We start from the raw sequence: 16,851 nt of genomic DNA, 5'->3' as shown, positions 1-16,851 counted from the left end.
TTATTCCTAATGGCGCCACCGGATCCGCCTCACAACGACCGGGCGGATGAACGAATCGTGCCGGCAGGTTCAGTTGTGCCGGGCGGTACCGGCGGTTCCTGCGCTCTCCCGTTTCCTCCATCGCCGCCCGCGCTGCTGACAACGCTCACATCGAATAAACGTGTTTCTCCCGCCGCGCCCCGTTCGCCGCCTGCGGTTGTTCGGGGCGGATCCGGAGCGGAACGAAACGGACGCAGCCGAAGAGCCCAAGCGCGCCACGGGACCGCGGAGCCCCGCCCCCCTGAGCGGCTCCGCCAATGGGCAGCCAGCAGCACGGTGACTCCGCCTACGAGGGGAGGGAAGCGGGGCGGGCCTAACTACTAGGGACCAATAGGAAACCGCGCAGCACCGCAACATTTGCATATCCCTCGAGCGCCAGACGGTCCGTCACGGAGCCATCCGGAGGGGGACGCGGTCAGTCCGTCTGTTTGTCCGTCTGTTTGTCTCTGTCCGTCCGTCCGTGTGTCCGTCAGGCGCTGCTGTAGTTGTAGAAGCTTTGCAGCACGCGCGGGTTGGGCAGCAGCACCCACAGACCGTGCACGTGCCGCAGCCACCACGGGAAGAACTGCTCCGGGCGGCGGGAAACACCGGCACGGATAATGCTGAGAGCAGCTGCCGAGGCGGGAGAGGCGGAGAGGAACACCTTGCCACTGCAGAACGAGGGGGCACAGAACACACATATATAACCCTATATACACATATAGGCACATATATACACACATATACACACACACACACACACCGGGTCTTCTCCAGCGCCGTGGCGGTGTCGATGAGGCCCAGCACACACAGCGTCACCGACACGTTCCTTCCCTGCATCATCAGCTCGTGGCGCAACGAGCCGAAGAATCCGTCCAGAGCGAACTTGGTGGCCGAGTAGGAGGCGGTGAACGGGGTGGGGATCTTCCCTGCGGCACAAAACCGGGCGGTGGGGGATGGACGGGGAGGGAAAAGGGCGACGGGGCGGCCACAGACTGACCTGAGAGGGAAGAAACCACCAGCAGCGAGCCATGATTCTCCTCCAGGGTGGGCAGAGCAGCCGATGCCAGAGCCACGTAACTAAAGAAATTGACCTGAAGGAGCAGGGAGAGAAAACACCCATAGGGAGCTCAGTGAGAGCAACAGTGAGAGCTGAGGGAGAATGGGCTGGAAATGGGAACGTGAGGAGGAGGATGGATGCTGCACCCGGAGCCCTTCGGATCCAGGCACGGCAATGGAGAAGGCGGCACACGTTCCTGTAGGGCCTTGGTGTGCATTTCCTGCCTATGGAGGCTGCCGTCCCCAGTTCCTCTCTTTGCATCCCCTCTCAGTCACCAGCAGCGCCTCGCTTTGCTCCCCAGCTCACATCAGGACCCCCTTAGCTGTGTTCCCTCAGCCGTGTTCCCTCAGCCATGTTCCCTCAGCCGTGTTCCAGGTCCCTGCCCTGCAACGCTCCTCACTCCCCATCAGTCACCCACCCAGCCCAGGTAGGAGCCCAGCAGGCCAAACCCAGCAGCTCTGGGCTGAGAACAGATAAAGAGAACAGAAAGAAGAAGTTCCTCCTGGGTATCCTGCACACACCAACGTAAGTGAGCACAACGCTGCGGCGAGCAGGGAAGGCTCCAAAGCACTTGAAACACACACGGTTGCTCTCAGCTGCAGCCAAAGGTCTGAATTTGCCTTTGAGCCCCTCCAGGAGCAGCAGAACGGCTGCGTCCCATGAGAACTGCTGGGAATCCTCACCTGCATGAGCCAGCGGCTGTGCTCCACGTCCCCGCCCCACATCTGGAAGGGGGAAGTGCCAATGTGGTTCAGCACGAGGTAGTCCAGCCCCCCTGCGGGCAGACACAGCGGTCAGTGGGGCGGCCGTCCCTGAGGACCCACAGCGGCCCCTCAGAAGGGCAGCACTCGCACTTTCCTCCCCCGGCAGCAGACGTTTGGCCGCGCTGCCGTCCTTGTCCTGCTCACCCAGTTTCTGGACAGCGAACTGAACCACCCTGTCGGGCTCCGAAGGGGAAGCCATGTCAGCTGGAAGGTAGAAGACTTTCTTTGCTCCGAGGCTCAGGCATTTCTCCATCACCTGGGACAAAAAACGGCGCTGTGCCAATGATTAAACGGCGTGGGGGGGGGGGGGGGGGAGCAGCAATAAGGGAGCCCCGTTGGGCTGCGGTGGTGCCCCCTGGTAGGAGAAACATGCACTGCTGGGTGACAGCACGGAGCAACCGGGGGGCACTGCAGGGAGGGCAGCACAGCGGGGGCAGCACCTCGGCTGCTCCCGAAGCACAAGACACAGCACGTTCCGAGGCCCCGCTGTTCTCTCACCTCCCGCAGCGCAGTTTCCCTCCTGGCCGTCAGGACCATCTCGGCCCCGAAGGCCGCATAGTGATACGCCATCTGCTCCCCGATCCCGGCGCTGGCTCCGGTCAGCAGGACGCGGGCACCGGACAGGAGCTCTGTGACGGGAGGAGACGCTGCAGCCGCGGGTGGGAAACGGGAGCTGCCGCTCCGTGCGTCCAGCGCGGCCCGTTACCTGGTTGGAACGTGTCCCTGCAGCAGAAGGACAGCAGCACCGCCAGGCTCCCTGCGGCACAGAGCAGCTTCCCAACGGGCCTCATCGCCGCCCGCAGCGCTCCGGGTCACCGCAAAGCACCGCAAAGCACCGCACGGCGCCGCACCGCGATCAAACGGCGGGGAAACCGAGACGGGCCCGAACCCGCAGCCCACGAAGCCCCGGAGCGGCCCGTGCCCTCAGCCCAAAATGGCGGCGGGAGAAGCTTCCCGCCCACGTGACCTCGTTGCCGCGGCAACGGCCGAGACGGAAGCGCCGTTTCTCTCTTCCGGTCACGTGAGGCGCTCCCGGCGGCCCTCGCGGCGCGGGCCCGAGCGCTGCCCTTGGTGCCGCCATGGCCGCCCGGCTGCTGCCGCTGCTCAGGTCGGTCCCGCGGGCGCCGCCTCCCAACGGACCCGCCGGTCGGACCCAGCGCTGCCGCCTCGTTCCGCTCGGATCCGGGCGCGGAGCGGCTGGTGGGGGGGGGGACGGGGATGGACGGACGGACGGACGGGGCGTCCCGTTCATCTGAGCGGGGAGAGCGGCGGGAGGAGCCGGGACGGGCTGAACGGGGGGTGGGTGGAGTGAACCGTGACGGGGGGGGAGGGGAGGAGCTGCCCAGCGGAGCTGAACGGCCGCCACCAATGACCCCAATGACCCCACGGACCCCACTGACCCCGCTGACCCCACGGACCCGCCGCCTCCATCCGCCCGAGTCGCTGCAGCCGCCGCCACAAACCGAGCCGTGTCCGTTCCGATTCCCGCAGGTTTGCCGTCAAAGGAAGCCTGGCCGGAGCTGCCGTGTTCGTGGCCTACGAGCAGGGGCTGCTGGGCAGCGGGGAGGAAGGGGCTGAAGCCCTGAAGAAGGCTCAGGCTGCGCTGCCTCCTGCGGTCAGAGAGTGGACGAGTTACATGGGCTGGGAGGTGAGGAGGGGGGGGGGGTGCACACATGGGCACGTTGGGACGATGGTTCAGGTTTGTTTGAACCCAGGGAGGCCCTTGTCTTAAAGAACCAGAAAGTCTGTTCCATGTTGGAGGCAGCAGCCCCCCCCACTGTGAAGTGTTTCCCTTCCGTAAGGGAAAGGCAGCACCAAAAAGCCTTTAAGGAGCTGCAGTCCCTCAGCTGAGCCCCTCTGACCCCCCCACCGCTGCCCTTCTTTCTCTTTGCAGCTCCCACCCGCTCCAAGCTTGGACTTTTCTCCCTCCGATTGCTGGAATAAAGGTAAAACCACAAACTCTCTTTGAAGGGATCCGCGGTGCCAGAGTAACAACAGCAAACCTGCCTGGATTGGTGCTTTCCTGGGGCTAACTCCACTTTCCTTACAGGGGTGCACACGGTGATGTCTGCCCTGTCTGTGGCTCCCAGCAGGGCCTGCGAATACACAGCAGAGGGCTGGAAGTACGTGAAGGATCTCGTCAAGTGAGCGCGTCCTGCGGGTGCAGCTCTGCACTTCTGTCCGTCCTGTGCTGGTCCCGCTGGAGGGCAGCTCAGCCACAAGGGCTCCAATAAAGGACTTTAGTTCCCGTTTTATTGGGGTTATTGTGCAAAGCATTTGAGTGTTTCACCTTGGGCAGAGCATTGGGTGCGTGGCCCAACGAGTCAGTGTCCCAGGGACGACTGAAGCCATGAACTGTAAACTGGTTTTTTTATTTATGGAAAATGGAATGCTTCATTAACAAACGTTTTTCAATGAGATCTGAACAACACGTTACAAAACAAATGAGTTCACATTGGATCGAGTGACGTAATATGGCAGCAGCTTAAAAAAACAAATTACACTTACAGTGACCCACGAGCTCCAAGGAACGGTGACCCCGGGGCACAAATCAATTTCAGTTGCCACGTAGCGTTAGAAATTAAAACATTCAGTAGCGACGGTTGAAGCGAGGATCGTTGGGTCTGCTTGCTCTCTCCTGGCCAGCAAATCCCTCTCCTTGCATCCCACCTCCGTGTATCATCTGACTTTGGTTCCCACCTTGCATGAACCCTCCTCGCCTGCAAAGTGGGGCAGATGGTTTGGGGTTTGTTTTCTCGCCACTCGAGTAGTCAGGTTGAAATAAACCATGTGCTACGTTATGAACCACAGGAATACTGTTATCCCTTGACATCTCAGTAACAAATTGTGGAACTGATAATCCCTAAAAATGCTTTTTTGGCTCATTTAAATGCAAGGGACTCACCCTGAAAGGAAATAGACATAGAAATGCTTTGCTCTTTTTAAGCTTCTTACCCTGACATGCCTCCACGGTGCATCACGTGGCCAGGTCTCCCTCTACCTCCACCTATAAAAGAGTGAGAATGATTCCTCTGTATCCACAGGAGTCGTTTTGCTTTGTGTCCAAGCAGGCTCCCTGTGGGGAGCATTACCTTGCCATCTCTCGTGATCCCGTCCCATCATCCCTCCATCCACGCTGCTCTGCCATGAACGCTCTTGGTGCCCTTCAAATTTCCTCCCGTGGTCCCCCCAGTCACGGCCATCCCTGCAGGAAGAGCCCGAGTTACATCTTGGCACGACAGCAAGAACCCAAGTGGGACACCCGGCACTGCTGCAGTACAGGAGTGAGCTGGAAGAGCCACTGGTGTGCAGCACACCTGGGAACGGGCTGAGGAGGGAATCACATCAAAAAGTGCATCTACGACTTTCACTGACTGCACAAGAACTGACCGTGACGGCGGGGGGATCCCTCTGCTCTCACTCATCCTCCTGTCGGAGCCGTAGCTGCCCCAGCTCTCCCGGGAGTCCCGTGAGTGGCGCTCGGGCCCTCCATGGCGCTCATCTGGGTAATGCTACAAGGCAAAGACGTGTGTGAGCACACAGAACCAACTCCATCTTTATTCCTTCCTGTTGAACTCTGATATTCCTCTCTGCCCAGTTCTCCTGGCCAAGTCTTTCACAATCCCACAGCTCAGCCATCAGTAAAAGCCACCTCTCACTGCCAGCCCCTCAGGCCACAAGAGCACACCGACACCTACTGAGTTTTGCCACCTTACAGACTTAACTTCATGGTACCTGTGCCTTCTCTGAACAACCTCTCTTACCCCCCATGTCTCTGACACGCTTGTTTTGCTTGCTGAGTACCACAGAAAATGCACCTGACTTTTATAGCAAGGCAATCTTGGCGCTGATAGATACTCCTAGCACTGTAATTTTAATCTGAAACTACAGCAAACCAGGCTGTAAAAGTTAAGACAGTAAAGCAACTCACTTGTCCATCGCGATCTCCCATCATTGTCCTTGATCCATCCCTCCTACAGACAGACAATTAAAATCAGACTGTGGTTGGAAAACACGCTGCAGTTATTTCAGTATCTATATAACAGATCTCCACTAAGGTGCTACAATAAGATTTCAAAAGCCCTTTTCTTTTTCAGAAGCTTACATATCTGCAAAGCAGCAACTGAGCAGGTGCTTAACGAACGCTTAACTGGTGGCACAGAAACACTTCAGTTTCACAAGAGAAACTCCACAGCTACTAAATCATGCTTAAAAAAGGAAGTGCAGAAGAAACACCCAGTAAAGAAAAGGCAGCAAAACGTGATGCTTCAGATATCTTCACCCTCTGATTTCAGACAGCGCAGCAGAGGCACCAACCTGTCTAACGAGTGGTCTTGGTACCGGCCACGATCCCTGTGATCGAAGTCATGGAAGCGATCCTGGCGGCCGAAGTCAGAATGGTACCTATCGTTCATCGCCATCCGCTTCGCTTCGGGCCAGTACGGATCATCCCTCCTGACAGGAACAAAATGTTTTGATCCAGTTTGTGACTTTTGATATTTGTTCCCAATTCAAACTGCGCACCAAAAACACACGTAAAAAAGCTCAGAAGCAGGGATAGAACTCAGACAGGAGAGCGCAACTGAGGTTTTACACACAGACACCTCAGGGTACGCAGTGAGAACAGCTCCGAGCAGACAGACAGCTCTCTGTAGGGCAGGCTGGAGCCACAGCGTGGCAGCCAAGCCCCCTCCTCCCATCCCTCCCATCGCCTTTACCTGCCATCAATGTCATACGGCCTTCTCATGGCAGAGCGGCGTTCCTGTTCATAGCGCAGCTGCTCGTGCTGCCGTCGCAGCTCTTCCCTTTCTCGCTGGATGCGATCCTGTTCCCTCCTCCTTTCATGCTCTATGTGCATCCGCTCTCTCTCCAGTCTCTCTCTCTCCATCCGCTCTCGCTCGAGCCGTTGCCTTTCAATCTCCAGTCTCTCACGAGCAATCTCAAGCCTCTCCCTTTCCTCACGTTCCCGGATGGTCTGCAGGTGCTGCTGCCTCTCCCGACGCTCACGGGTGCTGTTACAGCAGCATGCAAGATTACAGGTTTGATATTTCAACAAAGGAAGTTAAAAACAGAAAAAATTATTATTAATTAAAAGAATAAAACCACCATGACTGAAAATGTGTTGAGCTCCTCTGAACTGCATCACAGCAGTGACTCGTATTTACAGTGATCTCATTGCTCCCATTGAACCCACCCATGGGGGCAAATAACACGGACAGGAGAAGCTGAATCCAAATGCCTCAAAGCTCATTGATTCTACTCAAAGTATCAAATCAAAGAAATATTTTCTCCCTTGGTCATTTTAATTAAGAGAAAACCGCATTACTTCTAGGAAGAAAAGGAAAAAGCTTCCAGCCAAGCTAACCGCTGCTCTTACCGGCGCTGCTCGGCCTCCCTCATTTTCCTCTGAGCTTTGATTTTGTCGAAGGGCACAATGCCTTGCCTCTCCCTGCTCTCCGATTTGCGATCCTGGCTCTTAACACTCTGCATTTAATACAGAAGGACAGAAACTCAGCAGAGTGCATTTACCAAAGGACAACAGCTACGCGCAGTGCTCTGCTTCGTTTCCATTCACACACATCTCAAAGCTCTGCCCCCACATTCTTCTATTTCTTTTTTCAACACTGCAGACCCACCACATCATAACAGAAGACCTTCCCTTCCCACATTTAGTCTGGCAAGATTTCATTGCTGAATATGTTATCAGCCATATGAAAAATATTTGACTAATTAAAAGCTAAATCTGCACTAAGGAAATTCTAATTAGACTAATCAGTAGGACAAGCATAGGGCACATGCAGCTTAGTGGGATTTCTGATGTGTTTCTAAGGAACCATGCTTCCCATGCAGAAGCTCTACTCACTCTGTCTTTTGATGTAGTTGATGTTTTCACACTGATAACAGGTTCTCCTTTGGATTTATCCATTACCACCGTTCTCTCTGTTCCTTTACTCCCTAAACAAATAAGGTTGAGCAGAAAGAGGTGTAAGAAATACATTACTATGCACAAAGGTACCTCCTCTACAAAGTGAAACGGGTCTTTAAACCTGACTTCCAGCTGAGAAACTTGCAGCCAGTCTTGGACAGTGACAGGACAAGTGGGATTGGCTTTAAACTGAGATAGGGGAGGTTTAGCTTGGAAGTTTTTCACCCAGTGGTTGGTGACACATGGGAACAGGTTGCCCAAGGAGGCTGTGGATGCCCCATCCCTGAAGGCATTCAGGGCCAGGCTGAATGTGGCTCCGGGCAGCCTGGGCTGCTGGTTGATGACCTGCACATAGCAGGGGGTTGGAGCTGGATAAGCATCATGGGCCTTTTCAACCCAGGCCACTCTATAATTCTATGATTCAACGAGGGACTGACTGTGAAATAAAGAACAGCCACGTTACCTGACTTTGAAGATTTAGGTTGATCCGATGAAGCAGACTTCTGTTCATCCTTCTCTTTTCTTTCTTTTTCATCCTTGTCTTCAGCCTTTTTGGAGTCGTCTTTTTGGTCACATTTCTCATCCCTTTTACTACTGCTAGGCCTACAGGCAGATGTTGATATAGATTAGACTGATATTCAGGAAAAGACAATTAAATTAACAAAACCAAATCTTGATTCGCTGAGACATCGTAGTTACAAACACACACTGATCACTTCCTGGATGTTTGTCACGAGTTCTATTTAACTGCCTTTCCTGACAGATCAACACAGATAACTGCAGCAGCCCTGGACAGGGCATGTTTTACCTCTCGCTGCCTGTTTCTTTCTTCGACTCATTCTCCTTTTTTTCAGTTGGTTTCTTCCCAGCAGGTTCATTTTTTGCCTGAAATGTATTTTGCACATCAGCTGAGATCGTGGTTTCAATTACGTGCACAACTCGATGGCAGCGAGAAATCTTTGAGGATCAATACTCACTTTTTCCACAGAAATGATCTTCCCGTGTAACTCGGTTTTGTGGAGGTGAGTAATGCACTTGGTGGCTTCCTCAGCTGTAGACATGGTGACAAAGCCGTAACAGCGCGCACCGGGGCTGCGGGCATTGGTGACCACTTTTGCACCAACCACCTTTCCCAAAGAAACAACGTGTTACACTCACAGCAACAAAGGGCCAGCATTAACAGCAATAAGAGAGAAAAAAACTGAGAAAACAGTGTTTTCTCAGTTAGATATTCAGTAATGCATTACTAGCAGAGATTTCTCTAACTACAACCTGCTGAGAAAGACATCTTTAAATGGGCTTCAGAGGTCTGAGTGAAACCCTTAGGAATCAGCTCCATGCAAGAAAGGCTCTCAGCTCTGACAGCAGTTTTCTCTGTTGAACTAATTCTTCCCATTTTCCAGCTGAGATGGAGCACATTCATAACAAATGCAGTAAAAAATAACGGTGCCCAAATGTGCCCATTTTAAAGCAGTTATCTGCTTCAGACAAAGGTAAATCTTCAGGTACTGAGGCAATTCCTCATGTACATCCCAATAAATACACTATCAAATACTGCATTATCCTACTTTGTCCCAGGAATATATTGAATAAGCAGCATTCACTGCTTACAGTGATGTTCCAATGAGTAAAGACACCACCAGAGGACACAGAGAAATATGTAAGCAGTCACTGTCTGTTTACATAAGGATTGGAAAAGGAATTTTGTTTGAAAGAGATAAAATGAAACTGCAGCCGTGTGGCATGAACTCATGCAGGTTCTTCTTCCCTCTGTAATCCCACATTCTCAGCAACAGAAGCACACCAAGTTTATAGTGAGGGGAATACAAACAAACCAACCAACCTTACCTTCCCATATTTGCTAAACAGATTCTTTAAGTCTGTAGCTCTGGTGGTGGAAGCAAGTCCACTCACCCAAAAGTTTCTCCCAGAACCGCCAGCAGTGCGACCTAATTAGGAACAGAAACAAAACCACACCCCGAATCCCAGTTAGTTCAACCACTCCCATATTTAAAGAAGAGCAGTCCCACAGATCTGATCTATCCAATCATAAAGTAAAGCACAAACGTCACCTCCCAACAACTCGTACTCCCAAAGGCAATGAGGAGTCCAAACTCTTTTAAGATGGAACAACAAGCTCTGTTATGTGCCATGATCTGTTACATCATTCCTCAAGGAAGAAACTCCAGAGATAAAGTAGCTATGGCCCTTCAGAACGTGTCTGCATCCATCCCAGCAAGTTGGAACTTACAGGAAAAGACTGAAGACCTACAAGGGCTGTGGGAACCAAGTCAGCACCTACAGGTACTCACTCATGTCTCACCCTTATCTCCTTGATTCCCAAGGAATTACAACTGGATGCAGATTAACTGCACCTCTCAAGGAAAAACATACACCATAAAAGCAAGAAAATGTTCTCCTCAAAGTCTGCCTGCATGTAGGTCACGTTTAGGGTATGAATAGATTGGCTATGACCTCAGTGACTGCAGCCAGAAAAGGGTCAGCGTTCTTCAGCTACTCAAGAACAGAACGCCCTCCCAGTATGCTGCAGTCTGTGGGTAAATAATAGAACCTGTTAAATAATCCTTTAAATGCTCTGAAGTGGTGGTCAGCCCTTAAATGAGGTCTAGAGGAGGTGGAGTCAAGCTCCACCTCTTCTGGGAGCACAACTACATCACTCTCACCTGTGCTCCCACAGCTGACCCGACACTCGCCTCAGCTGATTAATCAGAGCTTCAAGCTGTGATTACCAGTTTCCCATACAAACTTCTTGCCAATTACAGAACTGCTGGGACTTCAGCACTCACTGCTTTAAAATCCCTGCTGCACGTAAGGCAGTTCTGAGCTTTCTGCCTTGGAGTGGTAAGAGAGAACAGCAAAGGGGATAAAGCTGTAAAGACTCAGTAGAAAGTGCGTTAGTAGGAAGAAACACGATGAGGAGCAGGCAAGGCCCCACCTGGCACTGCTCATCTAGAAACGTCCATCCTGCTTATCATGCATATTGGCACTGCAAATAGGATCTGAGTAGATGAAGATTTAAGAACCGTCAATCCAATTGGAAGGCAACATTAAACTCTGAGTATTTATGTACCTAAGCATCACAAATACAAGACTGTACATTATTTAAACATAAAAGGAGATAGTGTAAAGAACCACAAGTAAACCAAACACAAAAGGCTTTGGACTCACTAACAGCTGTCGGTATCCTCAGTGCCATGAAGGACATATTTGCCACAGATTAACATCTACCTTTGGAGATCAGGACACAAACAAAAAGGTGCAATGCAGAGCCTTGTAACCAGTACCAAAGAGAAGAACTTTTTGGTATAAGTACATCTTTAAAACTCCAGGACAATAAGTAAATAATGGTATCTAAGAGCTGCAGAGATTTCAAGGCGTTCACAACAAAAGACCCCATCCAACACAAAAGCAGTTTCACTGACAGAAATGTCAAGTTTGGGTTTTGAAAGATACATACCTTTCTCGTCTTTTGAGACCAGCTTTGTATCTCTGTCCTCCTCCACGGGGCTAAAGACAAAACAACACGTTACTCGAGTCAGAGAGAATAATGACTACTCACCAATCATTAAAAAAGCTAAAATTAAATACCTACCAGCAAATACGTTGCAAACAAAAATACACCTTTATAGACTCGATTTAAGTAATCTGACATGAAATAAGGGGAGTCAGATTCTTAAACAGAATTATACTAGGAAGAAGTTTACAAATCAGAGTAATTTAAGAAAACAACCTTTGAAGGTTGAGGAAGGAAAGAAATCAAACCCTCTGCGTTTAAAAACAAAAACAACAACAATTGTGCACAAGGAGAAATCAAACCGATTCTTTAGGAACAGGCTACAATTTCAGCAGGCCTGGTGGCCAATTGAAGGCAACGGCTTATTGGCATCGCTTAACGACCCGTGACAAAAGATAGCATCTGGTCTAGAACGGAGAAAAAACAAACCTCTTTTTCTGATCACCGCCCTCACTGGCTGAGGACTCTTTAGTAGCGGGGCATTCCTCTGAATTAGCTTTGTCTTCTGTTTTCTTGGCATCTTCTTTGCTAGCTTTGCCTTCCGCACCTGCGCCTCTCTCCGCTGTTTCCCCACTAGAGGCTTCCAGGCCTTGGCAGCGCTTGCTACTCTGATCGCTTACGCTCTCTACTCCTACAGAGGCAGAGTCCAGCTTCTCTTCCTCTATTGTCTGTTCACTTGTCTCCCCTTTTGCTACAACTAAACGCTTTGCCTCCTTCCTTGCCATAGCTTGTGCCGATTTGCTGTCCAAATCTAAAGCATCTTCCTCCGACTGAGCGGCAGCAAGAGCGTCCTCTTCCTCTGCTAGCCTCTTGCCTGGCACCACGTTACTTGCTTCCTGTGCATCTGGCTGCTCCGCTTCACACGCTTCTTCGTTAAGGAGCTCAGATTTACAAGTTTCCCCCAAAATGTCGAGTATTTTCTCATTTTCTACGGATTTAACAGGAATAGAATGGCACAAGGTTTAATCACCAGGGAAATACAGCAATCACAAACGTGGAACTGGCATGGCTGCCACACTAACACCAAGAGAACGGCTAAGCTACACAGAGATTGGAAAACCCTAGTGTACACAGTGTTACAAGTCCTACCTCACTGCACTCTGACACGCTACTGCATCAGCCCTCACACGTTAACAGGGAAGAAAAATGCCCCCACAGATTTAACAAAAACCTTCTGGCTCATCCTTGATATTCTTCGCGAAATCGTTCAGCTGTTTCTTCTCTAGTTAGCTTCCACAGTCCAAGACGCTTAACTGAACATAGCAAAGCACTGAGGGTTCAATTTTTAAATCTCTGTGACATTCTTTTAGCAGACAGTCCAACATGAAACCTGGGCTTCTTCTGATGGTGCATGAGTGTGTTTGCAGTCCACAAAGTGAAAAGTATCTGTATGAAATTTCCATGAAGAAACTCTCTTCTTTCTTCTGTATCCAGTAACTAAGCTTTATATTTTAATGCCCTACAATATCTTTTTACTGCTGTCACTGCTCTCTACTTAGTTAAAGAGTTAAGGTGTGTGAGATATCACAAGATCTGTTTAGAGGCAGATTGTTTAGCTCTTAAACTGTGATTAACTTCTCTACATCCATCTATGTAGCTTAACAGGTTTTTAAACCATTTCATATCACTGAAAATATTTCAGAGATGACAAGCATCACTTCACAGATCTGGGGATATGATTGGGTTTCCAATCTCTATGACCCTGCATGATCTGGGTTGTCCATCATAAGAATAACGCAAATTCTATGTTTGTTTGTTTGTTTTAAATAGTTAATGGTTTAAAAAGTATTAGTTGAAAAGACAGGAATATGCTTTTCTTTAACAGTACCTGGCTCCAAGTGCAGTTTCTCCATTTTCTGTTCAGGAAACAAACAGAGAACAAGGATTTTATGCAATGTACTTTGTTAGAGCATCGTTGCAAACACCCCCCTCCCGCCCCATCAGTGAGATTTAATGGTATTCCAATCCACCTGCTGCTTTTAGCACTGATTTTCAACATCCACTGGAAATATTAATAATAATTTTAATAATTAAAGCTCAAATTTCAGCCACTGTTCTCCTCGTAACTGGGAACACTGGAGAAAAGGGGACAAAATTGCCTCTGTACTACAGAGTGAAAATGAAACTGGGCTACTACTGGATATCATCAGCAGGGGAAAGAAAAACTAAATCAGCTGTGAAACTTCTCAAGTAAATGTTGTTTTTCCTAATTAAGAAAAGCCATTACAATGCTTTTGCTCTGCATTTCTGAAGGCCTGTTTCCTTTGAAGAATAAACGTGGAGGAAGTCTCCTGAAATTGGCGAGGTGGGGAGAGAAGAAAGAAAACCAAGAAAGCAACTCGGGGCGTCTTCACTTGACAGCCTGGGTTGTGTGTGAGATCACTCAGACCGTGGGCTCTGTTACAGCTCACACTATGGCCACGTGGTATCAGCACAGAGTGAATAGTATTAAACAAAATCGGGAAGTTCTGTTTTCAATTTACCTTCATTTCAATTAAATCAGAAGAGGAATCTACATTGTTTTCAATTTCATCATAATCTTCCTAAAAGAGTAAAAAAGGAATTAGAGTACTCCTTACACAGCAGGGTTCGCTTACTGAGAAATACTACCACATCCAGCTTGCCTGAGCAACAACAGAAGAAGCATTTTCCAATATTCTGAAGATCCTGATTGCTATTTCTGAACACAACCCAAGAGGAGCAAGAGGTCAATATCCTCAAGCATTAAATATTAGCAGGAGAGCACTCTCCAATAAACTTTCCTTTTAATTTCGTTGCAATACTGAAATTATAGTCTACTTTACTCTGATTTAAAATTGTTTCTCCATTGTCCCAAGTGAAGTTGATTTAAGTCTCCACATTTCCAATAATAAAACTTCCCCCACATCTACATTCCTAAGAGCTGTTGGAGCTCTATTTGGCTGAAGACTCAACCTCCCTGGTTATGATTCCCAACAGCTCATATTGAAAGAAAGCCAGAAAACTGGCCTTTCAGGTTAACGGGGTGTTTCTGCAATTACCTTGTTTCTCACAGGGTAAAAAGCTGAGACAGACATGACAGGCCTAAAGCAAATACACAAGGACACAAGGAAAGAGCATTTTTTGTGTGGGGAGTAAACATAACAAACAATTCCTGACTTCACTCAGTAGCTGGAAACTGTATAGGAGACATTCCAACTTGCTCGCTATGCTACACCAAAAGCTTGGCACTGCCAGGTTAGGGCAATGCCCAATACATAGAGCATCATCTTTCAATCACCTACAAGAAAACCACACAATATAAATTCTTCAATATAAACTCTTCGCGTTATTTCTGCAGAGAAGAGTTCTAAATTGTAAGCTGAAAACCAATCTCTTTCTTCACGTATATAATTATGGTACACAAATAGGGAAGGTATACATGTATGTACATGCATCCATTAATGCACACATACACTCTAACAAGCGTAAAAGGCAACACTGAACACTGAAACTAACACTGCTTTCAACTCCTGAGATGTTACTGCATAGTAAAGCAGATGGTAAACTTGCTGCTGTCACCCCCTCACACCTCTGGTAAGACATAAGAGCTGCTGATGTGAAACAGAATCCATATCCCATACACATCCTACATTGTATTGCACCAAAGTAACCCCTCCATGTACCCAAACACTTGTTACATTTGCAAGGACCTCCACTTACCTCATTTTCTGTCAGCTGATCTGGGAGTTCTTTCATTTCTGCATCAACATTGTCTTTGTTATCAGACAGTGAATCCAGAATGTTATCAGGACTATAGTCTTCTCCACAGTCTACAGCACTGCTGTTGTCTATTTCAGCTTCATCTAACACACTAATATCCATCATGTCGATGTCTTGTAAGGTATCCAGGCTTGCTTCAATATCCTCCTAAATAAAGGAAAAGGACAGACGTGTATTTACTATGATTTTAATGATACGTGTACTTGGCAACCAATCGTGTTTCCACCTACCTGCCCATCTCTGGAGTTTTCTTCTAGCCCATTGTCTTCCACCCCTTCCTCTTCTGATTTTCTTCCTAAAAATAATATAACTGAAATGAGAAGCAGCTCTATATTTCATACTCCTTGCCAAATTATCCATTCAGTGCTGTTTCACATAACCATTAAGATCCCGATTCAGAAGCCCTGTCTGGATTTAGCTGAGGATGAGAATACAACACAGTCAACACAAATACCTGGTATGAGCAAGAAGAAGGTCCCAAGACATGCAAACAGAAGTGCACCTGGGTGTCATATTGTTGTCATCCTTGCTCGCTAATGAAACAGTTTTACTGTTCTCCACAAAAAAAAAAAGCACCAAAATGAAGCAGCCGCATTTGCATCCTGTACCTTTGCTCATTCTTTTCGACAACCTCTTGTTGGTCAGTTCTGAAGCCATGGGAATTTCATCTGGATCTCCTCCTTCGTCCTCGATAGCCTGAAGGAGACATACAGCAATCCAGCTCAGTTGTACTGCTAGCAACGTGTGCTTTGGCAGATGGGGCTCTGAGGTCAAAAACCCCCATCAGAAACAAGCAGCGTGCTTAGAAAACAGCTCCACAGATGCACTGAGATGCAGCTCAGGGCTGAAGCTCCATCTATCTGTATGCTATGCTGTACAGCACAGATAGGGATCGGATTCTGGGTGGACCCTGGGGTTGGACTCAATGACCCCCACACTCTGATGATAGAACTGTCCGAGCTGGAAGGAAATCCAGCCAACACACCTCCCCTGTGAGGAGCAGCGCCGTGCAGGGCTACAAACAAGAGCATGAGCGCTGCGGGGCCTCAGGCATGATTGTAAGAACCCACAAAGGCCTCCGGACCCGCAGCCGGGCCAACCTGCAGAGACTGCGAGGAAAGCGAGATGGGAGAACGCAAAGGGCTGCGGAGGGGAGCGGGGCGCAGAACGGGAACCGAGGGATGAAAGGAACGGGGCCGGCCCGCCTCGCACCCCGCACGCCGCCACGGCCACCGCGCATGCGCCAACGGGCCTCCGCCGCGGGACAAAGGACCCGGATGAAGCTCCCCCGCCCGCCGCCCCCCCTCGGCCCGCTCACCTTCCTCAGCCGCTCCATCAACACGCTCTTGTTGCCGCCCGTGTCCAGGTTGCGGCGCTTCAGCTCCGCCCGCAGGTCGATGACCCGCAGTTCGCTCAGCCGCCGCGTTTCGGGTTCCGAGCCGAGCGCCGCGGCCCCAACGGGGGATGTCAGCTCCCCCAGCGCGGCCAACGAGTGACCGTCCGCCATGGCGGCCCCTTCCCGATCCCGTTCGGAGCCCGAACGCGAGGCGCGATCCCGCAGCTCACCTTGCGATGGCGGCACAAAATGGTGGGGAAGGGAGAAAAAAAAACAACAAAAAAAAGCCAAAAATAATAATTTTAAAAAAAAAAAAAAAAAAAAAAAAAAAGCAAAGCTCGATCCGCGCAAACTCGGCCAGAACGGGACGAATGGAGACGGGCGGGAAGGCGGAGCCTGAGGGACACGGAGCGCTACGGAGCGCCCCGGGAGCGCCTGAGGGCGGCTCGGGAGCCTCTGCGCATGCGCACG

The 16,851-nt window shown here is 49.9% G+C and overlaps 3 protein-coding genes across 7 annotated transcripts; 1 reads left to right on the top strand and 2 right to left on the bottom strand.

The window, feature by feature from the left end:
• Positions 1–171: 171 nt before the first annotated feature.
• On the bottom strand, positions 172–2,798 carry HSD11B1L (hydroxysteroid 11-beta dehydrogenase 1 like). Of its 2 annotated transcripts, none has more exons than XM_072357293.1 (7): positions 2,549–2,798; positions 2,341–2,471; positions 1,987–2,098; positions 1,762–1,853; positions 1,019–1,112; positions 782–947; positions 172–689 (listed from the first exon to the last, which is right to left on the bottom strand). In XM_072357293.1, exons 1-7 carry the CDS (start codon positions 2,631–2,633, stop codon positions 509–511), a joined length of 861 nt encoding a protein of 286 aa, XP_072213394.1. In that variant the 5' UTR covers positions 2,634–2,798; the 3' UTR covers positions 172–508. The 2 variants fall into 2 exon arrangements, with proteins under 2 accessions (XP_072213394.1, XP_072213393.1); XM_072357292.1 differs by having other exon boundaries at positions 782–903; positions 2,549–2,797.
• A 42-nt stretch (positions 2,799–2,840) lies between these two features.
• Positions 2,841–4,652, top strand: MICOS13 (mitochondrial contact site and cristae organizing system subunit 13). Its single transcript, XM_072357294.1, has 4 exons — positions 2,841–2,950; positions 3,334–3,490; positions 3,737–3,788; positions 3,893–4,652. Exons 1-4 carry the CDS (start codon positions 2,922–2,924, stop codon positions 3,988–3,990), a joined length of 336 nt encoding a protein of 111 aa, XP_072213395.1. The 5' UTR covers positions 2,841–2,921; the 3' UTR covers positions 3,991–4,652.
• Positions 4,425–16,838, bottom strand: LOC140262755 (scaffold attachment factor B1-like). 4 transcript variants are annotated; one of them, XM_072357288.1, is made up of 21 exons: positions 16,363–16,835; positions 15,653–15,740; positions 15,275–15,339; positions 14,985–15,191; positions 13,787–13,846; positions 13,132–13,159; positions 11,733–12,231; positions 11,247–11,296; positions 9,617–9,717; positions 8,746–8,895; positions 8,577–8,653; positions 8,232–8,371; positions 7,706–7,797; positions 7,220–7,326; positions 6,561–6,854; positions 6,160–6,297; positions 5,774–5,816; positions 5,233–5,354; positions 4,935–5,047; positions 4,798–4,849; positions 4,425–4,562 (listed from the first exon to the last, which is right to left on the bottom strand). In XM_072357288.1, exons 1-21 carry the CDS (start codon positions 16,549–16,551, stop codon positions 4,433–4,435), a joined length of 2,745 nt encoding a protein of 914 aa, XP_072213389.1. In that variant the 5' UTR covers positions 16,552–16,835; the 3' UTR covers positions 4,425–4,432. The 4 variants fall into 4 exon arrangements, with proteins under 4 accessions (XP_072213389.1, XP_072213386.1, XP_072213385.1 ...); XM_072357285.1 differs by lacking the exon at positions 16,363–16,835 and adding an exon at positions 16,145–16,280; XM_072357284.1 differs by lacking the exon at positions 13,787–13,846 and having other exon boundaries at positions 16,363–16,838.
• Positions 16,839–16,851: the final 13 nt, after the last annotated feature.

The sequence above is a fragment of the Excalfactoria chinensis genome, chromosome 26 (assembly GCF_039878825.1).
Source record: "Excalfactoria chinensis isolate bCotChi1 chromosome 26, bCotChi1.hap2, whole genome shotgun sequence".
In the NCBI taxonomy this organism is placed as follows: domain Eukaryota; kingdom Metazoa; phylum Chordata; class Aves; order Galliformes; family Phasianidae; genus Excalfactoria; species Excalfactoria chinensis.
The sequence above is the reverse complement of the archived record's forward strand: the minus strand, read 5'-3'. Positions and strand labels throughout refer to the sequence as shown.